The sequence below is a fragment of the Myzus persicae genome, unplaced genomic scaffold, assembly GCF_001856785.1.
Source record: "Myzus persicae strain clone G006 unplaced genomic scaffold, MPER_G0061.0, whole genome shotgun sequence".
Taxonomy (NCBI): domain Eukaryota; kingdom Metazoa; phylum Arthropoda; class Insecta; order Hemiptera; family Aphididae; genus Myzus; species Myzus persicae.
The window spans coordinates 11,798-23,471 of record NW_019104136.1 but is presented as its reverse complement, the minus strand read 5'-3'; the positions used below and the strand labels follow the sequence as shown (position 1 = coordinate 23,471).

The 11,674-nt window shown below is 26.2% G+C and overlaps 2 protein-coding genes across 2 annotated transcripts; one reads left to right on the top strand and one right to left on the bottom strand.

Moving 5' to 3' along the window:
• Positions 1-2,342: 2,342 nt before the first annotated feature.
• On the bottom strand, positions 2,343-3,304 carry LOC111039128. The gene is made up of 2 exons (XM_022322458.1): positions 3,095-3,304; positions 2,343-2,771 (listed from the first exon to the last, which is right to left on the bottom strand). Exons 1-2 carry the CDS (start codon positions 3,302-3,304, stop codon positions 2,343-2,345), a joined length of 639 nt encoding a protein of 212 aa, XP_022178150.1.
• Positions 3,305-4,913: 1,609 nt separating this feature from the next.
• Positions 4,914-11,317, top strand: LOC111039133. Its single transcript, XM_022322463.1, has 5 exons — positions 4,914-4,987; positions 5,059-5,194; positions 5,723-5,875; positions 9,668-9,739; positions 9,840-11,317. Exons 1-5 carry the CDS (start codon positions 4,914-4,916, stop codon positions 11,220-11,222), a joined length of 1,818 nt encoding a protein of 605 aa, XP_022178155.1. The 3' UTR covers positions 11,223-11,317.
• Positions 11,318-11,674: the final 357 nt, after the last annotated feature.

Sequence of the window (11,674 nt, the reverse complement as noted above, 5' to 3'; positions counted from 1 at the left end):
TTAAATTGGCTTCACGGAATTTTGCTTTCCGGGCGTTTTACGGTCAGGTTTATATTTTAATTCCGGTAAAATTACGTTCATTCATATACATACCTTTATTTCGTTATTACGTTCCGTAAACTAAAATTTCATAACGTTATGTATTCCAAACATATTATAATCTAGTATAATTTTGCAGTCCAGAATTTAATTTTCCGATTTAATATTGTTCATACATTTTAAAGTTATAAACAAATTACAATCAATATGTTTAAATTCCATTGATTTTACGATCTAGAATTTTAATTCAGTGCATTTTACTCTCAATAAATATCTATTTCAATTAGTTTTACGTTTTTGCCATTTTATAATAAGGGTAGGTATGTTACAGTCTGTAATTTCATCATTCCTGTGGTTTTTTTCCGGGATTTTCAGGCCTCCAGAAGACAAAAGACAAAATTTAAAACATGTTAACTATAATATGTCACTATTAAGTACATCATTTTTAGACTTAAACATTTTAAAATTATTTTTTGTTGAAAATAAAAGTATGTTTTCTCATTTTATAATTTAAAAATTGTGTGTTTATTATTTTATAATGAAACCCACGTTTAGAAAATGGTGAGATAAAATAAAGTTATGGTTAACAACTTATACGTCATCTATATCTATAATAAAAATCTAAAATTATTTCAGATTTTAAACTAAGATAGGTTGGCTAACCTATGGAAGAATATTATATCTATAATTTTTGGTTTCTAATCTTAAATAGTGCAATCAGATGCTTATTTAATATACAAATTGGTGATACATGATAGAGTTATACAGTTGTTTTGTTTAAATATATATAAGTTACGAGCATGTTGCCCGTAACATATACATATTTCACTTGTAATCTAACCTAACCTATATCGAACAGGTACATCTCTAACTTTTGAAAAGATGACTGTTCATTGTGTTAACATATATATTTAGTGAACGACACTCGTTTCTTTGAAATAAAGCGGAGACGTGAGCAAAAGTTCGAAACTCATATTTTTATAAAATTTCAACATATATTAATTTTATTTTTTTAATTTATTGATTTATTTGTTTTTATGAAAATGTCGAAAGGTTGATCATGTTGCTCCGTTGTAATTTATAATATACGTATACTGTTAGCGAAAAGTTAGAGATGGTAGGTATATCAGTCTATGATATTTATAATTTATATTAGTTATTATTAATACGGTAGCAGGTAAGTTGAATTAAAATTATTCATACATTTGTAATATAATATAATTTTTTATAAACAGAACAATTGATTACCTACTTGAATGAACTGAATAAAAATATTTTTTACACATTTGTTATTATTAATATTATTATAAATAACTTATCAATATTAACTTGTTATCATATACCTAATATCTCATCGTCGGATGGTAAATGAACCACCACAAGTTTTAAAATTTCGCATCCTGGTGGGTCTGGTGGTTAGTGGTTGTAATGGAGGGTTGAGCGCGCGAGTTTGCAACCACCTGCAGACAGCTGCACTGCAATATCACGTCGACAAACGATAAAACAGTTTCGACCAAAAAACATGTTGTAACCCCTACCCCCCGACCAACAACCAGTGTTTCAGTGGAGACAGATATACGTACGTCGTACATAATATTATTATGACCGATGTTCGAAATGCTGACGTTGGGGGCGGTAGTGTTTTCCACTCAAAACTACACCTACGGCTGTTCACACCGAGGTACCTCTCACCAGTCATCTTAGTGAACAGGCGGCGGGTGTTACTGTTTTCTTCTGTAATATAAGGATAGCTTCATTTCGTACTGCCGTAGGCGTCTACATCATCGATACCAAACATAGTTTCGTTTTTCTAAGTTTCTTCTTTCCCGTTCAACGCACGTAAGTCATATTTATACATTAATTGCAATAACATTTTTATTTATTCATTTATTTTTGATATAAAATGTATATGCTTATAAACTACGTTTACTATACACAATGGATAAAGCCACATCCTATAGATAACATATTAGTTGCTGAAGTCAAAAATAATAATCAATGTGTATTCAGAATATATAATTGAGTTGGCACTGTTTTGAAAAATATTGATAGCAGGTACCAAATAACAAATGTGTGTACCTATGTCACAGTGCCAGGTTAACGAATATGCCGCCTGGGGCAGATTTTAAAATGCCGCCCTTTACAAACCTGTACCCATTATAAAAAAAATAACGTATATAACAACAGTGTTAAAATTGTTTAACTTATATATATTAATAATATTTATATATTCGTAAAATCAGTAGTTTTATTATCATAGAACTATTAGTACTAAGTTGTAACATTTAAATACAAGTTGAAATTTACAACTTTTGTCTAGCTTTCTGTGCAGCAAATTCTTTAACAAAATCATTCCAATCCGTACTTTGTAGGACGCAATTCTCAATGTTCATTAGAGCCAACGATGACATCTTTTCAACAGATAATGATGTTCTTTGGTAGTTCTTCACTCTCTTTAAAACGGAGAATGATCTCTCTCCGCTACCGTTTGAGCATGGTATGGACACAAACAGTTTTAAAGCTATTTCCACATTAGGAAATGAATCGTTTAACTTTGATGTTGTTAATGCTTCAAGCAAACTGTGCATAGATGATTTTTCTTCTGCAGAAAAATTTTTCACTATAGTTTTAAATTGAATGATCTCATTCTCGAGGTCAGGTTCTAAATTTTCACTATGGATAGCTACTAATTGTTTTGATTTTTTGCGTACAATTTCATTGTCAATTTCCTTCTTATTAAAAAAAACCCAAATATCTTATTTATCTCAATATATGCCATTTTTCTTTCATTTAAACATAAAATAATTGTGTCACAAATTGGTAAAAATGTTTCATTTTTAATTTTCTCTTGTCCGTGAAATATTGTGTTTTGAACATCGAGGTCATCATGAAAACATTTTTTTCGTTTATTTCTTTATTCTTCAAAAGAAAAGATTTCATGCCCACTAATTTGCTTTGCTTCAACTAATATATTATCGAATCTATTTCTTATATTTTGTACATACATTTCTAGAGATTTATACAATTTCACAACACAAGATAAATCAATATTAACACGTTGTAAATTTTTACTTGTAAATGAGAACTCGTGCGTGTCAATTTTTTTATACATGGATCCTGCTTCATGTCTTATAGCAGCTTTCTGATCCAAATTCAAAGCTATAGATTTCAATGAATTTAACACTCCTTTAAACCCAATTTTCAAACTCTTACAAACACTAAATCTTGATGACCATCTCGTTGGGCATACGTTTTTTATAAACATTGAGTTTGGTATATTTTTCAAATTTATTAAAAGTTGTTCCCACCGCCATGTAGATGCAGAAAAAAATACATAGATATTTTATTCTGTAAAATAAAAACATAAAACATCATTCTTAAAATATGTAGATATGATTGAATACATTTATCGGCAAATCAAAACCGAAAAAAAACAAATAAAAACTTACTTTCTGCAGATTAGCAAACTATTTAACTGTTTAATAACAATATTTGATTAATGTCAAAATTAAAAAAAAATATTTTAAATAATCAAAGTAATAATAAGGTTATTATGGCATAAATTAAAAAAAAAAACTTTAAAACATTGGATTTTGATAATTGGATACAAGTATACAACAGTTAATACAAATTATTGCATAATATTATGTTAAATAATGCTGATCCACCGTTTATATAAAAAAGTCAATAGAAAATGTAATCTAATGAAATATAATCGTAGTCTGAAGTATTTAAAATTAGTAATAAATTCGTTTTAAAAACCTTAGCATAAATATTAATCGCGACTATTCATATTTTATATTCTTCATTATTCTTTAATAAATAGGTAAGTTAACACTACAATATAACATTATAAAATACGTAAGTTAAGCTTTTTGAATAAACTTTGAATTTTAGGCGTCTGAGGAATAATTAGTAAGTCTTTTTTTTTTCCTCAGCTCTTTTTCGAAATTCAGCACCACTTAACTTAATGCTTTTTCTACTCATATTGATTGATGAAAAACTGCTGTTAGGAAATATTAATCCCGCTTTTTTAATTTTAAATAAATATGACTTGACAGTTGACGAGACTACGAGTACGTTTTACTACTACGAGACTCGAAAGACGAACAGAACAACAAATAACCTAACCAATAATATAGCCATACGGGTATGAAACAAACACGACTATGTTTACGTTTACTGCTGTAAATATAAAAAATACTAGTATTTAAATCAATGATAATATGTAAATATAACATAATTAAAACATAATATTATTGTGTACAAAATTTCTACTCGAAAATAATACGATAATATGAACAAAAATAGAAATGCGTCGATGCGTTGCTGTCGGTCCGAGGGCTATAATAATAATATGGTCTTTCTATTTTACTAATAATACGCTGAACGCTCTCGTAATAATTCCATGGTAGGCGATTCGATATAAATATCTAATATAATATTACTGTTATTACTTGTTATACACATTTTTCAATGATTAATAATTCTTCTTAAAAATTAAAATACATAAGAAAAATTCAAAACTTTCGTTTTCACCATTAAGAATTTGCCACCCGGGGCAACTGCCCTCTTTGTATTTTTGAAGTACTTTTAAGTTTAAACTATAGATTAAGTAAATATTATGATTTTTATTCAATTACCTACCTGATGTAATATAACTATACATAATATGCCTGTATTCACTAAGTATATAGTTTACATGCTATTATATCATACAAATATTGATTTATTACCAAAAATATAATGAGCTTAAAACGACTATAATATTACAAATGTTCACATTTATTTATTTTTTTTAAATATGTTTGTTGCATTTTATTTTTTATTATTCTGTTCCAGTTGTATACAAAATAAATTAATCAACACAAATTATGGGAATCAAATTTGAAGGTTTCGAAAAATGTTTCAAAATGTCCATTGATAGTACTGATTCTAATTCACTAGAGTAAGTTGCAGTTTATTATAGGTACTATGTTTTACATTATCTAACATAATAATTGTAAATGTTTTTTTTAGACATTTACGAGACGCCAATGATAAACGTAAACAACTAGATGTTAAAATTGCAAAAGGCACAGTAACTAGACTTGATATGATGAAACAATTAACAATCGAATTGGAAATATTAGACACATTACTCAAAACTTCTAATGTAAGATTGTGCTTATTATACAAGATGTAATAGAAAGATCTGACAAAAATAAAAATTGATACTAGTTAAACGAATCACGAAAATAGTGAAAATTATATCGATTATAAATAACATAGAAATATACTCATACCAGAAAATTGAAGAAAATTAAAAAAAATAATATTAAAAAAAACATTATTCGGCATGTTTTCAATGACTTTATTCCAAAAAAATATTGATATTTTAGAAAATTCTAACTAATAAACCACTTGGATATAAATGTTATACCATCAAAATTGTTCTTATTATCAGATTTACAAATTGTCTAGATTGAAATTTGTATATTAAATTTTTAGATTCAGTTTCAAAAAATAAAAATGAAAAAATTTATAGAATAAAGTATGTAGAGCAAATGTTCATACATAATATTTTTAAAAAAAAATGTTTAAAATATTGTTTATAACAAAAATTATTACATTAGTCAATTCTTTTTAGTACACATCCCTGTATTAAAACTGGATGGTTTTTTAAATTTTTTTACTAATTTAGATTAAAATGAGAGCAAATGAATGCTGTGCAATAATCAATAATGTTATTTCAACTTTAACCAAACGCATCAACAACATGTGGAATACTATATTTCTACTTTTTGTCATCAATGATGGAATTGAACCAGAATTCATTAATATTACAAGTGACTATGTGAGTATATATTTTATTCAATACAGTTTAATACCTATTTAACTTCATATCTTTATCTATTCAATGTTTCATCATCTATAACTTTCTTTATGAGTAGTGGATTTAGAACAAGCTATCTGGGGATTCCAACTTGGAGTGCCATAGTTTAGTATTTTTATCATGACCAGATAAAATATGCAGTAAAAAACTATTATATGTATGCAAACATAAAAGACCTGAAAAATGCACTAAAAATTAAATTTTTTTTTTATTTGGGTTATTATTTCATTTATTTTCAAGATACAAGTATCCTATCAAATAATGACAGGTTTTATGGTGGAAGTGGTAATATTGTCAATTGTTCCTTGTTATTTTGTATTTGCTATGGTGCTTTCAGGAATACTTTTATCGCAACGGAAATAATTTTTTTTTACTCCACAAAACTCGTTAAGAATATTTTTAGTAGTCGTGAATAGTGTACTGCCCTTCTTAGCCGAAAGGCATAAAGTGACAATGTGATACTTTTGAGAAAAATTAGTTTTTCTAAACTATCTTTTTATTTTTATCCCATTGTCAAAATTATGTAATAAATTAATGGTTCTTAAATAAATTGTGATGTAAAAACTGAAATCACTCATTATAAAACTGTACTGTACCCATAAATACTTCATGCCCCATGTACGTATTTTTTCCTCAGGATTATCAGTACATTGAGTCTATGTTTCCCGGGGTTAAAAGCAGTATGGGCATATACTTACTTTTTGCTTAGGAATACATGTGCGAAATTCTGTCTCATAAACATGCCAATGATATATTCTGTTGAGGATATGCAAAATTATTATTTAGGGACTAATAATATTATTAAGATATGCATGGGATGTTATCATCCTATTAAGCAATTTAAAAAAAAATTAATCTATAAGAAGTTACAGTATAAAGTCTATGAAATTACCTAGTGCTGTGTCCATAAAACATTATAATATTATAACTTACATACTATGCACATCTTAAAATAACTATTTTATGTTATTTTTCAATATTTCTATAGTGTGCGTATATACACATAATACACATCCATAAGATATTAATTCATACTTATTCAACATTTCAATAATGTTAATGTAAGGTCATATAAATTCTCTTAATTTAAAAATTAATATCTATAATATAGGTTTCTAATTAAAACAAATACGATACACAATTTTTAAAACCAATTATTAATAATTTTTTTATAATTTTTTTAATCGTAGACATTTTAGAATTATTCTAAAATCACCTTATAATTATATTAAAATGTATAAATGATTAAGATTTTTTTAATGTCTGAACCTCTATGCTTGGAATTATTGGCATTTATTACCATGGTAACTTTATCAACATTAGTTATACATGTCGATTGTGGTTTGATGTTAGAGGTTATCAATAAACAAATTGAAACAATAATTTGTTATACTAAGGACACTTCAAAAAGAGTATATTAAATTAAAATGTTTACCTTTTTAATTAATTTTTTTAAAAGCCCATAAATGATTTGTAAGCAACATAAATTATGTTGAATTATTTAATTATTTAAAGGAAATATAATTTTATTATTTAATAAAATGATTAAACCAATATAATAGGTACCCAACTACCTTAATAACTATTTTCTCTGTTAGAATTTGATTTTTGAATTGCCAATTTCAAAAGCTTTTCACTACGCCACATGTTGAGGAGTTTTTGCTGTAGTTCTTTGTTGGATTTTGTATGTTATCACATAAACTTGATGAACTTACTCATAATATAATATTATGCTTATGATAACGTATTGAGTTTATTAAATTGTATTAAATATTTAAATCAAAATTTGTGATGATATAACATAATAAATAATAATAATATAATACAATGTACAATATTTATAAATTGCCAAATCTAAACACCGTTTATAATATGACAAACCAAAAATGATAAGTAGGCTTGTACAACTATAATATGCTTCCCAGATTAAAAAAAAAATAACATTGATGGATTGTATTACTATAATTATTATGGCCATGGTAAACCTGACAGTATAAACTCTTCTCCTTTCTACGACAATAATAAATGTTTAGTGTCAGTTACAGCGGTTATTTTTCTAATAAATACTTAGTGAAAATACCGTATGTGAGTTATACTAAACAAAATTACTTTACAATGTGATCAGTTACTGCCTTTTTGCTTAGTATCCCTAATATATTTTAAAAATACATAATGTATTATTAGATTTATTATAAAATCTATTGAAAATACCGCATTTTTGATAAGGTTAACATAAAAAATATTTTGATATAATAAACTCATGTTTCACATTTTGTCGCTTACTGCCATTTGGCTAAGGAGGGCAGTATAAATAAAGCAAGTTATGTGGATAAAATTTGGATTGAAAATTTTGAGGACTCTTTTGAATATCTCAAGTAAAGATATAGGTACTATAAAGAACAGCTGTTTTATCTCTTCCGTTCAGATTTGTTTCCACACATTCGATCAAACTTACCATGCAAAAAAAAAACATTTATGTATGCATAATTGGTAGAAAAAGGCGATTATATGAATTTTTGTATGCAGATAAGTATGGGCCATATCATTATATGCGGCCAAATTATAATAATAAAAATAAATAGACAAACCATTTTTATTTAATAAGGATTGAAAATGTCATTTTTAAGTATTGAATGTTGTTATTTTAAATAAATTTATAAGTAGTACAACAATTACTAAAAATTAAACAAATTAGCTATGAATATTAGCATTCAATAATTTAATTTCTATGTACAATTAACCTCCACATCCTTTTATAGGCTCCAACACTATTAATTTCTCGGTTATCAATTCAATTTGTTTAATTTGGAGTATTTAAAAATAAACTATGCAATATACAATTTGCTTACGCTATCATTTCATCAAGTACACTTCATCCTCTCCTCGCAAAGACACATGTAGTTGGAAGATCACTACACTATTAATGTATGAATAAACAATGTATTAGAAATTATAATCGTTATTTGAAGTAAAGTTTGTTTTGCTTCTACAATTATGTATGTATAAAAAAGTCAAAAAAATTAATTTAAATATTAACACCATTAAAACGTATATACTTAATAATGAAAACAAAATGCACAAACGATTTTTAACATAATTTGCGACTATAATTCTAAGTACATTTTTCAATTTTTGTTTTATATATTTTCTTATAATATACTTAATCACTTTTAGAAGTGACTTAAGCGGTGCCCAGATTTTTTTTCTGTCGCAGTCAGGTTATACTTGTTTGTCTTTCCCATCGAGTTTCCCATTCGAATACCTGCAGTCAAGTAAAAGTTTGGCTATTGAATAAAAAACAAAAAAATAATACTTTTTAATGGAAATAAAGTATATTATATTCTTCAAAATAATTTTTAGTACCAAAATTGTGTTTGAACAAAGAAATAAAGTGCCTTAAACGTGGATGTCCTTAAGATATCGTATATAAATACTACAACAAAAATATCAAAAGCAACTCTACTTTTCAAAATATTGGTACAATAAAAAGTATATCACAAAATCGAAAGAGAAAATGAGTGTTCTTTTTGAAAATAATAGTCTTAGTATTTTTATTTATAGATATAAATTTCTATTAATAATTCATGTTTAAAGACACTAAAAATGTTGATGATTTAAAGATTGCTTTCTTATATTGTACTAACAGTAGGCACATAACAGAAAAAATGTATTCCAGTAAAAGACCTACTTTTTACTTAATAACTTTTATTATAAAATATGTGGTGTATAAAATATGTAATTATTTGTTTTCAGAAAATAAAATCTAACTGCGAGAACTGCAGTAGTTGTAATACAATATACAAAAGTATCATGAGCAACATAAAGGTGAGTTACAATTTACACATATTATAAAAACTAAATAGGTAATAAATAAATTAAATAGGTACAAATAACAAACCGTTGGTAAATTTTCCCTTATTTGTAGATAATATCAACTCAAGAAGATAAACTTTTTAATTTTTCCTCGTCTGACTTTATCAAAATTCTTCAAACAACAGTGTTTGTCGATAAGACATTGATGATAAAAGAATTATTTGAAAATAAGAAAATCAAAGGAACAGCAATCACGGCTCCCCGGAAGTATGGAAAATCAACAAATTTAAGTATGCTTAAATACTTCTTGGAAATTCAGGTGGACTCTCTAGGAAAACCACTTACAAAGGCAAACGCTGACAACCCAATTACAGATACAAGTAATTACAAATTATTCAAAGGACTTAAAATAAGCAAAGAAGCTAATATAATGAACAAACATTTTGGAAAATACCCAGTTTTGTATGCAAATTTTAAAATAGAAAAGTGTATCGAATCGTATGCCTGTGTTGTTGAAGGATGTAAAGAAGTAATTCACAAATCCTTTCTGTTACATAATTATTTAAGAAGAAGTTCTAAATTGAACCTTCAACAGAGAACATTATGTATGTTATGGTGCAATAATGAAAATTACAAAAACATTACGAATATAGATGAAATTATAATTGGTTTTAGTTCATTGATTAAATGTTTAACAAAGCATTTTAACAAACCATGTTTTATTCTAATTGACGACATCGATTTTTTTATAGTATCAGTTTCAAAAACAGAGACTATATCGAAAGGATACGGTTGTATTGTGGGTTTTTTGAGGGAATGTTTATCATTTTTAAATAACAAAGAATTAATTGTTAGGGCATTTATAACTGGAAAATATATTTATGCTATTAATGCCATAGTGCCTTGGAGTATAGAAATACGACCGTTTTTTACATTGCATGAGTTCACTGATTATTATGGATTGACTATAAATGAGTTGGAATATCTTTTCAAAAAAAAGGAATTTAATGCTTTGACCGTGACAATAAAAGAAGTTAAAGCTTATTATGGTGCCTATGTGAAATTTGATAAATGTTCTGAAGCAAAGAAGGAAATATATTGCATGTGGTCAATTTTAAATGTTTTAAAATGTAAAGCACTTGACAACTATTGGCGAGAATTTGGAAATTTTTTTTGTAACTTTTCAAATCAATCCATTAAAAATACAATACAAAAATTATTGATTGACGAAAATCTGTCTGTTACATTATATGATAGAACAATTTCAAGACTGCATCCGGTTTATCCTCTACTTATTGCAGAGTCTGGAACTGCATGTACGAAATCTTTAAATTATTTTTTAAATGTGTTATTGGACTTGGGTTATATAACTTGTGTTTCAGCGCAAACACCAATTACAGACTCATTTAGTCATACAGATTTAGTATCATTTGTAAAAATACCAAATAAGGAAGTTAGACAAGATATTGAAAATAAATTATCACTGCTCTCTTAAAAATCATACTTTGTTATTTAATCTAATAATTTAGGTACCTATATTATGTCAATTTCTATTTTTGATATTATCTCTAAGATAAACGATAAAAACCAACTAGCCAAGTATGAAGATTTTGTTTTTATTCCTAATAGCAAAATTGAATATTTTTAAGCCACTAATTATTGTCATGGGATGTTTTAATTTCAACAATTTTTATATGTATTACAAATTTTTTCTTGTTTACAATTAAAATATGTTTCATTTTAATATTCTAATACTAATTATTGAAAATGTTCACATAAAAATAACCCTATCATGCCCATCGGAAATTTCTAATTGTTAAAAAAAAAATATTTTTACATTATTATTGTGAATCGTGGATAAAATTTGTTTTTGTATACATATATTATGTATAATTGTATATTAGTATATACTATATTATAATAAAATGTTAAATGAATACTTATTTA

Bases quoted from the DNA above. Each gene is read 5' to 3' on its own strand.
- LOC111039128 (XM_022322458.1), bottom strand. From the start codon at position 3,304: ATGTTTATAAAAAACGTATGCCCAACGAGATGGTCATCAAGATTTAGT. The intron at 2,772-3,094 runs GTTAATATTGAT...TTTTTTAATAAG, and splicing joins CAAGTAAAAATTTACAACGT to AAGGAAATTGACAATGAAAT.
- LOC111039133 (XM_022322463.1), top strand. From the start codon at position 4,914: ATGGGAATCAAATTTGAAGGTTTCGAAAAATGTTTCAAAATGTCCATT. The intron at 5,876-9,667 runs GTGAGTATATAT...ATTTGTTTTCAG, and splicing joins TTAATATTACAAGTGACTAT to AAAATAAAATCTAACTGCGA. The intron at 9,740-9,839 runs GTGAGTTACAAT...CCTTATTTGTAG, and splicing joins GTATCATGAGCAACATAAAG to ATAATATCAACTCAAGAAGA.